This window comes from Coniosporium apollinis (genome assembly GCF_000281105.1).
Source record: "Coniosporium apollinis CBS 100218 chromosome Unknown supercont1.41, whole genome shotgun sequence".
NCBI classification, from domain to species: Eukaryota; Fungi; Ascomycota; class Dothideomycetes; genus Coniosporium; species Coniosporium apollinis.
In genome coordinates this window covers 48,047-66,643 of record NW_006913303.1, presented here as the reverse complement: position 1 = coordinate 66,643, position 18,597 = coordinate 48,047, and the positions used below count along the sequence as shown (strand labels likewise).

The 18,597-nt window shown below is 57.5% G+C and overlaps 8 protein-coding genes across 8 annotated transcripts; 2 read left to right on the top strand and 6 right to left on the bottom strand.

The window, feature by feature from the left end:
* Positions 1-315: 315 nt before the first annotated feature.
* Positions 316-2,040, top strand: W97_07476 (uncharacterized protein; the record flags this gene model as incomplete). The annotated part of the gene is made up of 2 exons (XM_007785345.1): positions 316-1,066; positions 1,199-2,040. The coding sequence occupies 2 exons, from the start codon at positions 316-318 to the stop codon at positions 2,038-2,040; spliced, it is 1,593 nt and encodes a 530-aa protein (XP_007783535.1).
* Positions 2,041-2,413: 373 nt separating this feature from the next.
* On the bottom strand, positions 2,414-3,774 carry W97_07475 (uncharacterized protein; the record flags this gene model as incomplete). Its single annotated transcript, XM_007785344.1, has 2 exons — positions 2,414-3,085; positions 3,148-3,774. 2 exons carry the CDS (start codon positions 3,772-3,774, stop codon positions 2,414-2,416), a joined length of 1,299 nt encoding a protein of 432 aa, XP_007783534.1.
* Positions 3,775-4,435: 661 nt separating this feature from the next.
* Positions 4,436-5,839, bottom strand: W97_07474 (uncharacterized protein; the record flags this gene model as incomplete). Its single annotated transcript, XM_007785343.1, has 1 exon — positions 4,436-5,839. One exon carries the CDS (start codon positions 5,837-5,839, stop codon positions 4,436-4,438), a length of 1,404 nt encoding a protein of 467 aa, XP_007783533.1.
* Positions 5,840-6,301: 462 nt separating this feature from the next.
* On the top strand, positions 6,302-7,464 carry W97_07473 (uncharacterized protein; the record flags this gene model as incomplete). The annotated part of the gene is made up of 3 exons (XM_007785342.1): positions 6,302-6,349; positions 6,424-7,300; positions 7,361-7,464. 3 exons carry the CDS (start codon positions 6,302-6,304, stop codon positions 7,462-7,464), a joined length of 1,029 nt encoding a protein of 342 aa, XP_007783532.1.
* Positions 7,465-7,824: 360 nt separating this feature from the next.
* Positions 7,825-10,469, bottom strand: W97_07472 (3-isopropylmalate dehydratase; the record flags this gene model as incomplete). Its single annotated transcript, XM_007785341.1, has 4 exons — positions 7,825-9,936; positions 9,992-10,066; positions 10,287-10,318; positions 10,370-10,469. 4 exons carry the CDS (start codon positions 10,467-10,469, stop codon positions 7,825-7,827), a joined length of 2,319 nt encoding a protein of 772 aa, XP_007783531.1.
* A 1,141-nt stretch (positions 10,470-11,610) lies between these two features.
* On the bottom strand, positions 11,611-12,417 carry W97_07471 (uncharacterized protein; the record flags this gene model as incomplete). Its single annotated transcript, XM_007785340.1, has 1 exon — positions 11,611-12,417. One exon carries the CDS (start codon positions 12,415-12,417, stop codon positions 11,611-11,613), a length of 807 nt encoding a protein of 268 aa, XP_007783530.1.
* A 1,987-nt stretch (positions 12,418-14,404) lies between these two features.
* On the bottom strand, positions 14,405-15,976 carry W97_07470 (uncharacterized protein; the record flags this gene model as incomplete). Its single annotated transcript, XM_007785339.1, has 1 exon — positions 14,405-15,976. One exon carries the CDS (start codon positions 15,974-15,976, stop codon positions 14,405-14,407), a length of 1,572 nt encoding a protein of 523 aa, XP_007783529.1.
* A 799-nt stretch (positions 15,977-16,775) lies between these two features.
* On the bottom strand, positions 16,776-18,452 carry W97_07469 (uncharacterized protein; the record flags this gene model as incomplete). The annotated part of the gene is made up of 2 exons (XM_007785338.1): positions 16,776-18,233; positions 18,360-18,452. 2 exons carry the CDS (start codon positions 18,450-18,452, stop codon positions 16,776-16,778), a joined length of 1,551 nt encoding a protein of 516 aa, XP_007783528.1.
* Positions 18,453-18,597: the final 145 nt, after the last annotated feature.

Sequence of the window (18,597 nt, the reverse complement as noted above, 5' to 3'; positions counted from 1 at the left end):
TCCGCTTATTTCTACTACAGTCTTTCTTATGAGGAGAAGGGCCAATGAGCGTAAGTGATTGTCCTTTCTCACTGGCTCTGCGCGAGGTGCAAAGCTTGGCCGTTTAGTGCAGAAGTGGCTTGGGATGCCGCTTGCGTCCATCCCACATTCCTCCCAGCCTCCACCAGAAAAAAAGGCACCCTTGATGCTGAAGCATATCGTAACTCGAACAATAGGTGTTTGTGGTCCTTGAGGACAACGTAGTCATCGCAGCGATGCGTTGTAAGGTACATCCTGCGGGCATACTATCTCAGCATCTTCGCTATGTTTGACATCATGAGGTCCCCAGGAGCACCAGCTGTAGAAGGCGCGATCCGCTCCGCGGCAATCGCCCTATTCGAAGCGCGCAGCTCTCTGGAATGCAACTCCCATTCCAACGCCTCCTACCGCTCCCACTCCACCCAGCCACACACGACGATGCCGGACGAGGGCGAAGCCGATGCCGTCATACCAGTCATCCACATTACTACTCCGGACAGCCCCCGGAAACGAGACTTCTTCAAACGCTCAGTACGCAGGAGACTCGGACGCAGACCATCGATATCGACGCAGCGAGCTTATATTCATCCGCTCGAGGAGAGCCCGGGCAGGCGTATGCGCCATACGGACGATTACTTGACTGAGCGGAACCCGAATCCGAAGACTGGGCTGATTACGCCTGAGGTCGTTAGCGCGAATAGCAGCACGTTGGAGGTAACAGACATGCCGACACCGGAGTCGCCGGGTGCTGCTTTGGCGCTACGGGTACCAGCGGCCTACGGCGAGGCGAGAAGATCGAGGCAGAAGCATCGCTGGCGAGCGAACAAGGAGGGATGGTACTACGTGGAAAGAAGTCCGTCGCCTGCCGTCAAGGCTTCTAGAGAGGGCCAGTCCAACTCCAGCCAGGAGAGCTTCCACTCAGATCGCTTCGCCATCGTTACACCAGCCTTGAACGAGTCTCGGGAGCCTCCCGTGCTTGAAGGGAAGATGGCGGAGCAGGTAGCGGCGTACGAGCACTATGCACGCAGAGCTAGGCTGAGCCAAGCGAGTACGTATTATACCAACTTTCACTGTCTTGAGGTTGTACCAGGCTTGGATAAGCCGCTCCCGTAGACCTGTCAAGAGGAACACCACAGAGTTTTGCCATATGCTCCGGAGACCTACTGACTCATAGTGCCAGCCGTCGAGACCCGCCGCGTCTCCTTAATCGAACACATTATAAGTACCATGCCCGGCGCCCTCCCCCCGGACCCCGTCCCGTCTATCGCCCTTGCAGAGCTCGACGCCGCACAGCCTCAAGCCCCAGCCGCCGACCGCAACCCGTCAGTCCGAGTGGCCATCGTACCCCGAAAACCAGTCCCCTCACCTAGAACCACGTCTCCACCGCCACCATGCCATCATTCGTCGAAACCCTCATGGTTTACCGGGCCCAGCGGTACAGCCGTCCCTCCCGTCTCCTCCGCCGCTATTCCGGCCGGCGCAATCCTCGCCTCAACGCAAGCGCCGCAACCGGCTGCGGTGGACGTCCGGCTGCGCGGCGCTGGCGCGCGGAGAGGTGCTACCGTGGCGGCGACGGCGCCTGCTTCTGATGCTGCTTCTCCTGTACCTGCTCCTGCTCCTGCGACTACGATTGCTGCACCGATGAGCAAGCGGACGCGGACGCCTCTGTTTACCGGCCCTATCGTCTCGCCTTCCGCCGAAGCGGCTGTGATAGCGGGACGGCGGGCTATGGCCGCCACCATTACTAGTATTACCACTGCCACCGAAGCCGTCACATCCAATCCCATACCAACCTCTCCCACCTCCCCACCGGATCCCGCCTCCTCGTGTGAACTTGATTTCTTTGGAGACGTGAGGAGGCACGCCGCCACGGTGGTAAAGGCGCTACTGGCATTCTACCTTCTGTTATGTTTTTTGCACGTTGTTGATGCGGTTAGGGAGGCTGCTTGGAGGGTTAGTTGGCCGGCCAGGAGTGTTGTTGTGTTTATCCGCTTTATGCTGTTTGGGTGGGACAGTGGGTGAGGGAGGGTTCATGGATAGGGGAGTTGGATAGGAGTATACAGGGTTGTTGAGATTACCGCTGCGGTTATGAAGTGGCTTAGCGATCATTGATAGACCAGAGACAGCCTCAGGAACCAGCAACATAAGATTGCCTTTCCAAAGCGAGAATCCACTATGATACGCGAAGACGGCTCTGCATCCCTTAGCCATTCGAAAAAACGACCGGCAAATCTTTGTGGGTATCGGCCTAGTTGAAATAAGCGCTCTTAACAACGGCCCACATCCTCCACGAGCGCCCCAAACGCCATAAGTGTCTGGTATGCCATCTGACGCCAGAAATGAAAAGCCCTCTGACCTTGCGAAACGCCCAAGCTTCCTCACAGCCTCTCCACTCTCACCGCGGCCCATCCTTCCCCCACCCCCTCGCCCTCATCCCCTCCTCAATCGCCCCCCAAAGCCCCTCCACAACCTCCCTGTCCCGCCACCGCATACTCGTGCCCTGCGCACCGCTCCACTTATCGATCTGCGCCGCGACCACGCCCCTGCCCCACCCCTTCACCACGCCCGGCACATCCTCCCCGCGCCACCCAACATAGATGCCCAGCGCGTGGCTAAACAATTCGGCCGGCTGCGTCCACTTGTAGCTCTTGAACTGCCACGTCTGTCCAGTCGTAAACACCGCAACAACGCGGTCCCAGTAATCCGGCTTGAACTGCTCCGTGCCGTCTACGATGATAAACCGCAGCGGTCGGTTGGGATCAATGCTCGGTAGTAGTCTGGTGATGTGGAGCAGGTTGGCAGAGGCCGAGGAGGAGTCCGGAGGCACGTAGAGACCGTCAACGAGGAAGGACTTTATGTTGCTCATGCGAAGAAGCGAGGATGCGGAGGGGGACAAAAGGATTATGGGCTCAATGCGGCGGCCGGGCCGTGTGACGGGCTTCTTGAGGTTCGAGACGAGCGCGGGGTTTGGGGCGCTGCTGCTGCTGGCAGGGACGGTGGGACCGGAGGGGCGGGGGCGCGTGCGGGAGAGGAAGGCTTCGGCGTGTTTGCGGACGTGGGAGAAGTCCTGCGTGGGGCGTGGGGTTAGTGTGCTACTCGAGGGTAGGATTCGATGATGGGAGAACATACCGTAGGCTTGATGCCTCGAAGAATGCTGTTGCTATCCCCCAGCCGCCGCTCGCCGTTGTAGATCTCCACCAGCCTTGGATCCGCCTGTTTCGGTCCTCGAGCTGCGGCGCCTGCACTCGGCACAGTCGCTATACCTCCCACATTGCCGCTCGCAATATCTGCAGCGCCTCCGGCCTGTGCAGCAGCGACCGCAGCTTCGCCAGCCAACGGCTTGACGTTCTCGCTCTCGTCGGACTGGCCCTCTAGCCACTGGATCAGGTCCAGCTTCTCGATGAAGACCAGGTTCTGCACCCTCCCGCCCAGCCCCCCGGGTGCTGAGAGCTCTTCATTCAGCTTCTGGGTCGCGGCAAGGTAGTCCGGGATGGCGGTGTTCTTGTTCTGGTAGGCGAGGAAGACGGAGCGGAGATCGACGGGGTTGCCGTTTGAGAGGAAGCGGGTTGGTGTTGATAGGGGAAAGGAGCGGTGCTGGTCGTTGTGGTTGAACTGGAGGTGGGTGGCTTTTGCGAGGTTGGGTTCGGCGTCGGTCGCTTTGGTTGCGTCGGCGGTGGTGGTGGGGATGGGGAGGACTTCAGCCGTTATGGCTTGTCTGAGGTTGGCGAGCGGGTCTTCTGCTTCTGTTGTTGCCATTGCGGCGGTGATGCGCGGGTGGTGGAGGTTTGGTATGCCAAACCATGAAGGTCAAGTCAAGCTGGCGGACGCGAGCCTGAGGTCGAAGAACGCGGGCTTGGCGCGTGTCCTCAGTTCAGTGCAGCTTTGTCCGGCTACCTCAATGCACAACATTACAAGCCGGCACGACGGCCATGAGGATAGCAGAACCTCAAGAGAAGAATCTCATGTACTGGCGTTTCGGCAGGGTATATGCCATCATGATATATCATGAGAGAGCTTTCACAAGCGTTGGAATCGTGAATTGGCAAGGTAAACCATTACTAGCGCCCGCATTCTTCACCTAAGGAGGGAGGCTTTGGGTGACAATCGAAGCGCGGATAGGTAGATAGATGAGCTGTGAACAATCGCTAGTAGAAGATTTGCAACATAGCAAACATGCGTAGATGTCTCTACGAACGTACAAGGGGTATAGGACGCCAGCAATGCAAAGCAAAAGTCAAACGACTTATGCAACAGACTCTTCGCTCTCGAGCAAAATGCGAACCCCAGTGAAACGTGACAGTCTTAGACATCAAACCCCGTTGGCAAGTAGCAGACGCCGAGCAATGTACAGTCCGTCCAGGCCCTCCCCATAGATCGCATGATTGCGCAAGGCGTTAGCAATTCCGCATGAGTGATATCACCGCTTCTTGTTCGGTGTCCTCAACAAGCCCTGCCCCTGGCTTTTCATACCCTCCATCTCCCCATTCAACCGCTGTTTCTTCCTCGTAATCTGATCATCCCGTTCGGCAACCTCATCTTCCAACCTGCCAGCTAGCTTCCTCTTCTCACGCCTCAACTCCTTCATCTTCTTGATGAGGCCACCAAACTGCTCGAGGAACCAATCGCCTGCATCTTCCCATTCATCGATGTTCAGGGATGCAAAGAACTGCTGCTGTTGCGGTGGCGTCAGCTGGCTATGGGCGTGCGCAAGGCGCTCTGGGAGTGGAGCAGCGACTTTCTCGGGCGGGAGGACGGGGTCAGGGGCTCGGGGGTTGTAGTCAAATGATTCGGCCTGGAGGTCTGCGTACGCCATGTTATACAGCACTGGAGTGTCGTAGTCGAATGGAGGTCCTTCCTGCTCCTGCTGGGTAGCCATTGGCTGGGCCTCGGTCTGCTGAGGCTGTGCAGCGTGGCCGTTTACATCCTGAAGGGCTGCCTGCTCGCCGGTGGATGGTGCAGGAGTCAGCCGCTCCGCAGGCGGTGGAGTAAAGTGCACATGTTGTTGGCTCTCGCGCTGGACCTGGCTATACGTAGGCGGCTGGCTGGCAGGTGGTTGAGTGGCATCCTGAGCTGCTGCTTGCGCAGTTCGTGGCCTGGTGAGCGCAGCTTGAGCCGGAACTCCACGGACAGGTATGGTCGGCTGTGGGCGGGTCTGCTGCCGTAAAGCTGCGGCTTGTTGGAACACGGGTGGTTGCCTTAGTGAGCTCGGCGGTTGCTGCGGCTGTCTGAAGTGGGCGTTCGTAGGAAAGGCTTGTTGAACTGCCACCGGCCGCCACATTTGCGGCTGCTGTTGTGTCGGAGGTGACGGAGAAGTTTCCTCTTCTTCTGCATTCGTATCCGAGGAAATTTGCACGACTTGATCGGCACCATTGACAGTCTCCTCATCGTCCAAACGGCCGGATGTAGTGGTGGGATATGAGTTGTTGTGGGCCTCGAAGACATTCTGGGGGGCAAACGGATTGATATGCCCGGTATTCAAGCCGCCTTTCTGAGCAGCGTGCATGTGCTGGCTGAACAAAGCCATCACACCTTGCATATTTTGCGGGACGGCCGGATTCTGATCATGTCCCTCCACCGCGCCTTCTTCTTCTCCTTCTTCTTCGCTTCCTGACTCTTCACCTTCATCCTCATCCTCATCCTCCTGCCCTTCATTCTGATAGGGTACGACTTGACTGTCTTCAACCTGCACCTCACTGATAGTCGTGTTCCCATCATAGCCCTCGAAGTCAGTATCGAAGTTGTCACCAGGAACATCGCCGTTGTAGACGGTATCTTCTACATGCTCTCGCTTTACTGCAACAGGCCTGGGCGGCGGTGCCATTGACCCGCTTTGAGCTCCCTGTTGACGAGTGTTACGAGCATCAGGGATTGTCCGTGGCAGCTGGACTCTTGCATTCTGAGCAGCTTGCTGCCGTCGAGTTGCCGACATATTAGGAATTTGGGATTGAGGCGCCGGGCTGCCTGTCCGGCCGCTCCGCTGCGCGAAAGCCTTCATCCCGCAAGACAGACGAACGGTTCTGTTCTCAGCGCTCACCAACGGAAGAAGGATGATAGCGCGTTGGAGACGCGTCGTTCGATTAAGCACGTGAGGCTGACTTATCGACTAGATTAGATTATATCAGATTAGATTATATCAGATTAGATTAGATACCTCTGCCGAAACCGGCATCTAAGGTAAGTTAGTAAGTTACGTAGCTCAACACCAAGCCGTCCATCACCACTCTTTACATCTGCCCGCCCGACCGCTTTAGAAATCCCCTTCCTATCCTCAATCATACGTACAATGCCAGATGTAGCGCAACGCACAGGTCTCTACGACCTCCCAAACGAGGTGCATCTCTCCCAATTCCACCACACACTCTCCCGGATCCTTAACCCCAGCACCCCATACTAACACCACCCCAGCTCCTCCTCCACATCCTAACCCCCTTCCCAACCCTCGACCTCCTCGCCCTAACCACCCTCTCGCACCGGATCCACGCCCTAATCCTGCGCATCCTGCACAATCGGCTGCTCCTAGCCGCAAACCTACACGACCACACCCTGCTGCTAGAATGCTACCACCCAAGCGCCAAACTCACCGAGCCGCCTCTCTTCTGCACCTACCTCGGGACGCCCGGCCTCGATGATGTGCCTGAGGCCTGCCTTTCCCCCGGCAGCAGCAATGAAGGCCTCGGCGGCGGCGGCGGCGGCAGCAGCAGCAGCAGCAACGGCCCCCTCACCACCCCCCTCGCCACAATGCGCAGCCTCTACTCAACATTCCGCCCGCACCATCGCTCCCCCGCCCTCTCAACCCGTCGGCATCCCGCAGGCGACATTCCCGGCTCCCGCACGCATCCCTCATCCTCCGCCTCACAAGCGCGGCACCGCAAGACGGGCGACGGCAGCTCGGCCGAGGAGCTCGTGCGCCAGCTCGTGTCGCTAGACTCGCATGAGCTGTTCACGCAGCTGTGCGCGCAGATCCATCTTGTGAGGGTCGGGCCGCGGAATGGGCTTTTCAGGTGCTTTGTTGAGGTTGAGGAGGGGGTTGTTCGGGTTTGGAGGGGGTGGTTGGGGGAGAGGGCTTGTGCGGGTGGGAAGGAGATGTTGGGGGCGAAGGGGAAGCAGAGGGATGATGGGGTGGTGGAGGTGCGGGTGGAGAAGGAGGGGATTCTGTGGGTGAAGCCGGGGGAGAACGTTGGACTGAGATTCAGGGTTAGGGAGAGGGTGTTTAGGAGGGAGGGGCCGGTGCTGCTTAGGATGGACGAGGAGGTTGCTGTAACGTATGAGATTGAGTATGAAGGTAGGATCGTCGGATTCTTGAGGAATACCTGCAAGTGCGTGTGGGCTGACCATATGGTAGAACTTCTCGTTCGGACGTCACATCTACTCCTCAGCCTCGAGAAGTCTCTCATCCAGATGGACAACACCTCTGGTAAGGCCGTCGTGTTCGGATCCTTCGGCTGAGCCGCAATACGCACACTTACATCAGCAGCTTTCATATCGTGGAGGCTTCGCTCCTGAACTATCCACTTCCAAGTCTATATGCCATATTATTATTTAACGGAGAGTAGCGCGTTGGTGCTAGATTGCCTAGATATCCGTGGTTTATGATTTGGATGGCTCGGGTCTGACGTCCTGTACAGCAGGCATTTTGTCGTTGGATACAATTGTAGATATAGTTAGAAACCAGCAGTAACCAGTCTCTTCAATCTATTTACATTGCGTGCCGCTACGATTGCGCGTGGGCAAAACTTAAAATTCCTAACATGACATTGCAAAAATCCACCATGCAAATTCGTATCCCAACCATGCAAACTCCCATCCTCACCACTCAAGCGGCTCCTCCTTAACCTCCCCCCTGTTCGTCTTCGGCACCGGCGCAGCCTCAACCTTCGTCGGCCCCTTCCTTTTCAAATACCCGCTCCCATCCAACCACGGCGTATCCCTGGTCCTCCTCTCCTCAAACCTCCTGATCTTATCCTCCATCTGCATCGTAAGCCCAATATCATCGAGGCCATTAACCAAACAATGCCTCCTGAAGCTCTCTACCTCAAACGTCGCGAGCCCCTTGCCCTCGGCATCCTTGATGGTTTGCGCTTCGAGATCAACCTCGATCTCCCGCCCGGCCTTCGCCTCATCTGCTATCCGAGCCAGCGCGGCTGAGTCGGTGATGCGCACGGGCAGCATGCCGTTCTTGAAGGTGTTGTTGAAGAAGATGTCGCCGAAGCTCGGCGCGATGATGCACGTGATGCCGAAGTCGAGCAGCGCCCACGGCGCGTGTTCGCGCGAGCTGCCGCACCCGAAGTTCGGGCCAGTGCAGACGAGAATCTTGGCGTGCCGGTAGGGCTCCTTGTTGAGCACGAAATCCGGGATTTCTTCGCCCGTCTCCGAGTCGAAGCGCCAGGCGTGGAAGAGCGCGGAGCCCAGACCAGACCGCTTGATGGTCTTGAGGAACTGCTTCGGGATGATGGCGTCGGTGTCAATATTCGAGACTTCCATAGGCGCGGCTATGCCCTTCAGCTGTGTGAATTTGGGCATGCCGGCCGAGGAGGCGGGCGCTTTGGAGGGGACCGTGTTGCCCTGCGACTTCTCGTCCAGGTCCATGATCTCGATGAGGTCGGAGTCGCTTTCCGGGTCGTCGACTTGCGGGTCCAGCTCGACTTTTGGCGCGGATTTGGCTTGTGCGGAGCCTTTGCAGTCGGCGATTTTGCGCACGTCGGCGAGCTTGCCGACGAGGGCGCAGGCGGCGGCCATGACGGGGGACATGAGATGGGTGCGGCCGCCGGCGCCTTGTCGGCCTTCGAAGTTGCGGTTCGAGGTGCTGGCGCAACGCTCCTTTGGTGAGAGGATGTCAGGGTTCATGCCTAGGCACATCGAGCAGCCTGCTTCCCGCCATTCGAAGCCAGCGTCAACGAAGATCTTGTCGAGGCCTTCGGATTCGGCTTGTTTCTTTACAAGGCCAGAGCCGGGCACGACCATTGCGCGCTTGAGATTCGGTGCTATCTTCTTGCCTTTTACGACGCGCGCTGCGGAGCGCAGATCTTCGATTCGGGCGTTGGTGCAGGAGCCGATGAAGATCTTGTCGAGCACGATGTCCTGCATTGGTGTGCCAGCTTCGAGACCCATGTACTCAAGCGATTTGACGCATGCTCGTTGTCTTGCCTCGTCCTGGAAGTCGTCGGGACCCGGCACAACACCAGTGATCGGTACAACGTCTTGTGGAGAGGTGCCCCATGACACTGTGGGTGCGATGTCTTTGGCATCTATAAAGACTTCGGTGTCGTAGCTCGCACCCTCATCAGACTTGAGCGTCGACCAATACGCTACAGCCTTCTTCCACATCGGGCTGTCGACCTTTGGTGCTAAGGGCTTCCCTTTCAGGTACTCGAATGTCGTCTGATCCGGTGCAACCATGCCAGCTCTTGCTCCGCCCTCAATCGACATGTTGCAAATCGACATCCGCGCCTCCATGCTGAGAGCCCGAATGGCGGAGCCACAGAATTCAATTACAGCGCCGGTACCTCCCGCGGTACCGATTTTCCCGATTACGTGCAGGATGATATCTTTACTGCTCACACCGGGCGCAAGCTCTCCGTCCACCTGCACACGCATATTCTTACTCCTCTGCGTGATCAGAGTCTGCGTCGCGAGAACGTGTTCCACCTCGCTAGTCCCGATACCAAAAGCCAATGCGCCGAAAGCGCCGTGTGTGGAGGTGTGGCTGTCGCCGCACACGACCGTCGTGCCTGGAAGCGTGAAGCCCTGCTCCGGTCCGATAATGTGTACGATGCCTTGCCGCGCGTCGCCCATGCCGAAGTATGTGAGACCGAAGTCCTTGACGTTGTCTTCGAGAGTCATGCATTGTAGTCGCGAGTCGGCCTCTTCTACGAATTGTTCGACGTTTTTGAAATTCTTGCGGGGGGTTGTGGGAACATTCTGGCGGTAATTTTAGCAGCAGGTACTTGGAGCGGACGCAATGGCAGTAACGTACATGGTCTGTAGTCGCGAGAGTGCAGTCTGGCCTGCGCACTTTCCGCTTCGCGTTCTTGAGCCCTTCGAAGGCTTGCTATGGACTATGTCAGCGTCCGCTGTTGGAAGTAAAGTTTTCGCAGTGAAAGCGCAGCGTCCAGTATGCCTTGGACACGCCGAGGTCTCTTGTTTTTGTCCGTGGTTCCCCTCATAAAGCCCTTAGCTCCTGGCTTGTAACCCCAATCGAGTAGTCCCAGCGTTCTCGAATGATCCGAGGCGCGTGGAGGCCGCATATACTTTGTAGCGGGGCAACTTACGGGAGACGTGACTTCGTGGACAAGATGTCTGTCTGTGAGAAGGATTAGTAGAAGGTCCGCTACCAGCATCGAGGCAGGCGCACCGATATACAGCAGGATGGTGCCATCTTCCTTCTCCTCTACTATGTGGTCTTGCAAGACCTTATCGTAGAGGGTGCGCGGGCCTTTGACCGCTCCAGGCATGTTGGCAAGCTGAAGAAGAACGATGCGAGTTAGGGAGAGGCGACGCTGTAGTGTGAGAGAGGGTTTCTAGAGATATGAGTAGGGGTGCAAGACGATATCGCCGCTTGAAGACGCCGGACAGGCTCAAGTAAAACAGTTTCTGATGTCCAAAGGGTCCGCCGATGTCGCAGTTGTGGGGGTTGTTGTCAGCGAAACCGGCGCCACTTCATTGCTTGGCCGAGATGGCGGGCAGCGAAAGCGGAGGACAGCCGAGCGTCCGATCTCCGACAACGTTCAGGATGGGAGCCGTCTGCGCGTGGTAAAGAAGCGTAACGAAGCGTAACGAAGCGTAACGAAGCGTAACGAAGCCTCCTCAACGCGCTTCTCGAATTGTGGTGTAGATGCCCGTCATGCTGCAGGCAGCCGTCTTGACAGAGTGAAGGTCATGGCCTAAGCCAGTAACAACGGAAGGTAGGCTGCAACAGCATGATGCGCTTTCCTAATCACAGGCAAGACCGCTCCATATGCTTTCTGATGCTCTCCAATCGACTGCACACCAGTAACCTTGGACTTCCATGTCATTCATGGTCTATACGTTACTTCTCAGTACCTGCACCACCCGTGTTGAAAAGACAGAGGGGCTCAAGATCGGCTGGAGGGTTAGCCAGATTGGCAGATGCTAGCAGCTGGATGTTTCACATTCAACAAGAAGGCCACGAACTCACTTGATCGCCACTGGGATACTGCCGAACGCTATCCCGTTGAAGCACGTTTGATCCATCGCTATGGAGAACAGTTTCCTCGAGCTGTGCCCAAAAAACACTGCTCTTCGGCAACCGTGAAGGTAACACAGAGCCACAACGCCGAAGTGGAGAAGACCCAGACCGTCTCACCAGGAAACGAAGTCGTGGTTTCCTGGGAGATCCCGCCTAGCACGCCAGACCGGGGGACCCCAAAGTCTCCGGATTCCTAGCCTACTGAATCCGTCTAACCCGAAGAACCCGAGCGTAAAATATGCAAGGAAAGTTGAAAGAGAACCAGCTCCTCCACGTTACTCCGTCATAAGTCGTCTCGCCCCCCTTTAGCCACCGCACGAAGCCTTCCATCCTACACTCCGCCTCATCCTCGTCATGCAACGTCAACCCCCTTCAAGCAGCACCCCTCACAACCCTACCCGCCTCGCCAACTTCCCAAACCTCTTCCCATTCTCAACCCTATTCCTGAAAATCCCCCAGCTCCGCTCCCGCTCCTCCCAATCCGCCATCTGCGCGAGCATAAAATCCCACGTCTTGCCCTCATGCCTGATCGCCATGTCGCCCTTGAGACACATCTCCCTATAAATCCTGCTCGCGCGCGCCTTCCTTGCCGCGTTCTCGCCCACAAGATACGGATCCTCCATCGGGCTCACGGGCGTGATGTCGATCTCGACCGCCTGGATGTCATTGCTTTGCTCGCGCGGCGGTGTCCCCTCGCGCGGGGGCGTGGTCGCCGACGACGAAAACGCCTGGCTCGCCCCCGCGGCGGGAGCGGAGGGCCCAGAGCCAGAACCCCCCGAGCTCGTCATGCTGAGCAGGATGGAGTTCGCATCCGCCTTGCTCGCGCGGCGGCGCGCGACGTTCTGGTACTGGCGGTGCTGCTGGCTGGTATGGATGCTGCTCCAGTGGCTGATGTTATAGTTGTGGTTCTCAATATCCTTCATGCTGCCGTGGGCGCGGGATTGGAAGCCCGGCGCGTAGCGGACGGGGGGCAGGCCTGGGCCTCTTTCCGTGATGGAGGAGCATTCGACCAGGGAGGAGGCGCCATAGGTTGCCGATGCGACGAGGGGGATCGAGGTCCGTCGGGAGGTGTAGGTAGGGGCTTCGGAGACGTAGGAGGGTGCTGAGGAGCGGACCGAGATGCTGTCGGGGTCGCGGCGGTAGAGGGGGAGGGGCTCGGGGATTACGGGGGTCGAGGTGATGTTGCAGGTCATTGTTGCGGGATGTCGCGTGCGCAGAGGGGGGAATGGCGTCTCATAGATAGAGACAAGAAGATTGCACGAGAGGCTGGAAGCACGATGAAGAAGCCAGAGAAGACGCAGGTGAGGAGAAGGGGCCGAGGTAGGGCGGGCAGCGGAAGGAGGAGAGCGCACAGCGCTGCGGAATGGCAGCTGCCAAAGAACAGAAAGAGCAAAACAGGAACCTTGGAACAGGCCTCGGGCGGCGTGTGGGGGGGGGGGAGGTGTCGTAGTCTTCAAATAGACGGCGGAAGACAACAACAGGGCAAGAGAGATCAGATCAGATCAGGCACGCTACTCAAACAGGTCGCCCGCTGCCCATCGCCACGGACGGTCGCCGGAGGTTTTGACGACCGCGCTGGTCGTTGATCGTGGTTTGGCCCAACCTCTCACTGTGATGGGACGACAAGGACAGCCGCTACTGCAGCGTGGCAGCCAAGCCTCTTATCGACAGCGTCTCACCCCGCTCTCTCCAACGCCACGAACCGCCTGGACGTCTTCTTCGCCTTCTCCCGCTTTCGCTTCGGCGCCAGCTGGGTGGGGGAGAACTGCACAGCCTCCAGCCTCGTCTAGTGCTTGTGTGCAAAAGCGACGCCCTCTCGCTGGAACAAAAAGCCGCCTGGCGAGTCTGGCAGCTGGTTCTGCATGCTTTGGAAGCCGGCTTGGCTAGCCGCTGTGCTTCGCCTTCCGCTGGGTGAGGTTAACCGTGGATCGGGGGGTCGAGTCCGGTGGGTGCCGGATTGCTCTAATGGCAGTTGATGACAAGACCTGGAAGCAAACCTTGGAAGTCCGGTTGAAAGACAGTGGCATCGTCATGCTCTGACTGAATCATTGTGACGTCCCATGCAACCAACGACGTCCGGTTACGAGTATTTCAAGGTTGTTTACGTCCATGGGCTTCCGCAAATGCCATGGCACTGCCTGGCAACTTCCTGTGGCCAAGGCTCTATATACGCACGTGACAAGTCACGAAGTAAAATAGTCTGCAACTCAGGACATCCAGCTAGGAGCTACAACAGTGCAGGTAATCCAGAAGTAAACGTGTCTATGAAACGAAGATTAAATCAATCGATTACACACGGCCCCACGGTGAGGAATCACGTGACACTAGCCTTAGGTTAAAGCCTTTGAGATAACAGACTTGGCTCTAGGAAGGTTTGTCGTTGGGATCCATATTGGCTGACCATGCTGGATGACGATAACGGTGCTGTTGATAACGCTTAGTATCAGAGCCAGCGAAGCTCCGGCTAAGGATATCAAACCCCATCGGTTGCACCTTTATTGGAGAAATGAATCTTTGCTGGATATCGGTGAGAGAAGGGCGTCTTCGCCTTTTCCAGCGCAAAACTCAGTATACCTTCTACTCTTCTAAGTTGCCAGCAACGGCACCACGCTCTCGCTCCCTCCAATAAGTAATAGGTCACTGCGTGCACCAACCCCTCTCCTAAATGCTTCCCTTCTGACAGTTCAGGCAAGGAAACCCTCGAGAACGCAAACATTTCCTGAAACAAATTCCCGTAGAACACACAACGCACACGACCTCTGCAGGAAACCAACGTGCGCGCTGTTAGCGAAGCGCGGGTGCTTGCGAGCAACGACAGGACGTGATCAATGCCCCGCTCAGCCCAAGCTCGACGACAATAACGCCGTGATTTTGCGGTGTTAGCCCTCCTCTTGCCAGCCGTGGGAGTTGCGTGCCCTGCCCATGAACGAGCTGCATGAGACTTGGATCGTGATATGTTAAACCGCCAGAGCCAAGCGCAGGCGCGATGATTTACCTGATGGGTTGACGAAGGGGGAAAAGCTTCTAATCCGGGACGATGAAGGCGGAGTTCTCAATGTATCGAGACCCCAGAAGAATGCCTAGATCAACCGTGGAATGCTTCATGGCATGGAGAAGCTGAATTTTACGTCGAAGCAGCAATATATGTGCATTGTCTTGTGGGTATATACATATTCATCGTTATCGTATCACGTCTCGCATCTCTTCTTTTATCCTGTAGAGAAGAAGATCAGCAACCCTGAGTAACGCGTAGAAGGTGTTCGTCGTGTCTACGTACCTGCTGATCGTGCCAACTCCACCATATGTAATTGCTGTATAAACCATCGCAATGCTTGCGCCAGCATTCAGGATCTCAATCGCCTGCCTGCCGTTCACGATACCACCGCTAGCGAAGATGATTTTGGGAGCGAGCGATTTCTCCAGACCGCCTTTTGCCGGGCCTTCATCAAGTAATCGGCGGTACCGCTTCACGAGCGCCAACGTCCTATCGAACATCTGCGGGCCGGAGTACCCACCCTGCTCAGCTATCGCGCTTGCCTCTTTCGGCGGCAAGACGAAGCCTTTGGGCAACGGGTCTGGTCTTTTCTTGGTGGTGTTGCCGACAATGATGCCGTCCACGCCTGAGTTCCAGACGGCTTCGCAGATGCCGGCGATCTGGTCGTCGGTGTCTTCGTCGGGGCTGACTTTGACCATGACAGCGGGCTTGGTTTTTCTTTCAATTGACTTCGCCGCCTCGACAACTCCCGTTAGGATTTGCGTGAGCGGCTCTACGCTTTGCAGCGTCCTCAGGCCTGGCGTGTTCGGACTAGAGACGTTGACCACGACAATATCCGCGTACTTCGCCAGCCGATCAACGCAGAAAGTGTAGTCCCTCTTAACAGCCTCAATATCCTGGTCCGGCGTCGTCTTGTTCTTCGCGACCTGCACGGCCAACAGCTTCCCCTCCACCAAGCTCCCCGGCGGCACGCCCGCCTCGCCATCCAGCACCATCCTCTCCGCCTCCTCGTCAAGTCCCAACCCAATCCTATACGCAAACTCCCTGACCCGTTGCCGTAACCTCATGGCCACCGTGTCTGCCCCCTCTGAATTGAGCCCATACCGATTAATCATCGCATTCTGGCTCGGAATTCTCCAAACGCGGGGCTTGGGGTTCCCCTCTTGCGGCAGCGGCGTCGTCCCGCCGACCTCCACAACCGCCGGCCCGAGCGCAAGCAACGGGCTGGGGATCTCAGCATCCTTGTCCAGTCCCCCCGAGGTGCCGATCGGGTTGTCCAGCGCATGGCCAAACACCTCGACCCTCAGATCTCCCGCGCCATCCGGGTTCCCGCGCTCGCGCGGGTGCATGCCGAAGCTGTGTAGTACCTTGAGGATTTTGGTTCCAGCATGATGTGCGTCTTCGCCGTCCGGGTATAGATACCGTATCATCGGTACGGCAAACCATTTGTGGATGCCTGCGCGGGTATCCGTGAAGTAGAGGTAGCTGAAGGTGAGGAAGAGGGCGATGGAGGAGCCGAAGAGGAGGTTTTTGAGGCGGGTGACGAGGGAGCGGGCGTCGGTGGCGGCGGTCTCTGTAGTGGTGGTGGTGGTGCTGCTGCTGGTGCTGGTGGTGGTGTTGGAGGCAAAGCGGTGGCCGAGGAATCTGGGAGGAACGGTTTGCGCTGCGGTGGGCCGGATGGGATGGCGTAGAGTTTTGGTCTGCCATTGGCGACTGACTCGGCCGGCTGCTGCGAGGCGGCACGAGAGGGGTGCCATGGTGGCTCCGCTGGCCACCATTGTTAGGCGGGCTGGAGGAACGAATGCTTCGTTGGCGGAGAATTATGGAGCTTTCGAGTCTCACCGTCACGCTCGCGAGTCCAGCTTGATACCATATGCCAAGACGTGGAGCCGAGGATGTGCCGCATCAGATCCGGAGCTGGAGCTGTAGTTAGTCAACGATTGCTTAGGTTTATCTATAGCCAAGAAGATGGCAATACTGTCGGCTTCGTCGGCGATGCTGGAGCAGAGGAGCAGCGTGCTGAGAGACGGGTACAAGGTGCGGGTGGATGTTGGGTCTAAGATCGTGTACCTGTGGGAATATATAGGCATCCTGGTAGTAGTGCGAGACGTTGAATCACTGGCTTAATCGAAACCTGACACTGGGACCGATCGAAACCCCCGCCATAGTTGGTTTAATACCCAAGATTAGTAAAGACCCTCGAAAGGCGTCTGGGGTAGGATCGAGGAGCGCTGCAAACTGTTAGGCTTGGCCTGTGAGATGTCTGATTATCTACCTAGTCTCTTCACGCAATGCTATAAGACCAGCATCAAAAACGAGAGCCAACCTCGCTCTATACACTGTTGCCTGTAGTGCCGCCGTGGGAGGCATACTATGGCTTCCAGGCCTTGCAAGTCTCGGTTTGTTGACATCGCCAAGCAAGGCCCGACATTAGCATCCAAGAGTCTTCGCATCTGATCGATCGTATCCCGGATGAATTGTTCCGACTCCAAACGCCGGTAATCTTAGCCCCTAACACCAGGGTATCTCAGAACACTCAGACACTGCCGCCCCCATCTACGCCTTCTCTATCCACCCGCTATGAACCCAAAACTCATATAACCGGTCCACCTTCTTGCCATTGATCCTACAAATCTCCTTCGCCGTCGTCTTCTTCAGCGCGCCGCCCTCTCGTATCGCCCTATCGAGAGTCGCCTCCTTCATCACCAGGTACGGCTTCGGCTGGATCCGCAGCATCATGCAGAGCTTCTGCTCCGCTGGACTCAGCAGCTGCCAGCCCACCGCGTTCTCGTTGTTCATCTTGAGCGATGGGATACCTGCGACGGGCTGGCAGACGAACTCCTGCTTGTTCGGCTGTGCGGGTGTCAGGACGCCGTTGGCGCTGCCGTTCGTAAGCGCTCTGTCGATTGGCGAAACCGAGTGCGGAGGCGTGGAGAGGCCGGTCCGGTTGCGGATCTGCAGCTCGGGAGCGGTGAGCAAAGAGGTGCCGGTCGGTGTGTCTACGGGGGGTGTCGGCTTGCTGATCCTACTTGATGCCAGCCGGTCGAAGGGGTTGACGGCTGCCCCCCGCGCGAGCCGCGCGTGCTTCTCTTGCTCGTATTTCTCGCCGGCCCGGAGGTCGCTTATCTGCATCTGGCGCCAGTCCTGCAGTTGCGCTATTGCCTGCCGTAGGTTTTGCTCGTAGGCGATGCCGTTGCAGAATTCTTCGAAGTCTTCGTGCTTCATCATTCGCGCGAAGGGTTTCGCCTTGTTGTATAGCTCACGTTCCTCTTTTGTCCGCTTCTTGTCGGCGGCGGTGTTCTTCTTGTATTCCAGCAGTCGATGCTCGAACAGTATCTTCTTGCGCTCCACACGGGCTGTCAGGCGAGAGTTGTATATGTCCATCACCGTCATCTTCAGCTCCATCTCGGGCTCCATCTCGCCAGTGCGTGGGTTGATCCCATCCCCGGGCTCGAATTGCATGTGTTGGACAGCTTCCTCGGCTTCGTTGAAGTACTCCGTCTCAAACTCAAGACGGCCTGGCATATACCCCTGGACCTCATGGCAAGCAGGCACGCTAGCGGTGGGCTTCGTTTTGGGCGTTGCCGGTCCCGCATTCTTGGCCGCCTCCTTCCTCTCCTCGATGCGCCGCTTTTTCCGCGCCTGGAACTCATCCCGCGGTATACGCTCACTGAGCTCCTTATCTGAAGGACTAGCATGTTCAGGCAAGGGAAACTTAGCGCTGGTGATGTACGTGTCGATGTAGTGCTTAGAAACCTCCTCTTTGTCTCTATACCCGCCGATATGATCCGCGATGTCCCCCCACGAGCCCAGCCCGTATGTCTCAGCCCCTTCGAGCAGTGCTAGCTCCTCGTCGGCGCCCCAGTCGTCGGTAAAGATGGGTATCGAGTGCTGTTCTTTGACCAAGAAGGAATGGTTCTTGGGGTCATGGTCGCCGCTGGATTTGCCCTCGGCGAAACAGGACACGCAGAGATCGTACTCTTTGCAGGTGTCGCTGGCGCATCGTACTCGGACCTGGATGACATGGCGTCAGCGCGACTTGGGACTTACATGGTATGGAGGGGGCGAGGGGTCATCCCACGCGCAGTTTACAGCGGTGGAGTGGTATGCGCGCGGCTCAGGGACCGCCTTGGCACGTACTGTGGAGGTGATGTCGGCGGAGCAGACGTCGCAAATGTACTTCACGCCGCCCTCCGTCCCGCGCACTGCAGTCTTCTTCTTGATGACGCCCATAGTGCGCTACTCGAGATCCTCATGGGGCGTAAGCGGCAGTTGGCGCAACGGGATGAGTAAGATGCGCGGGGGGTTGTTCGGGGAGCGCGGGTCTAAGGTCTGATGGGGCGCTGCGGGCCTGGTCTGTTGGTGTGGGGGGGGAGGG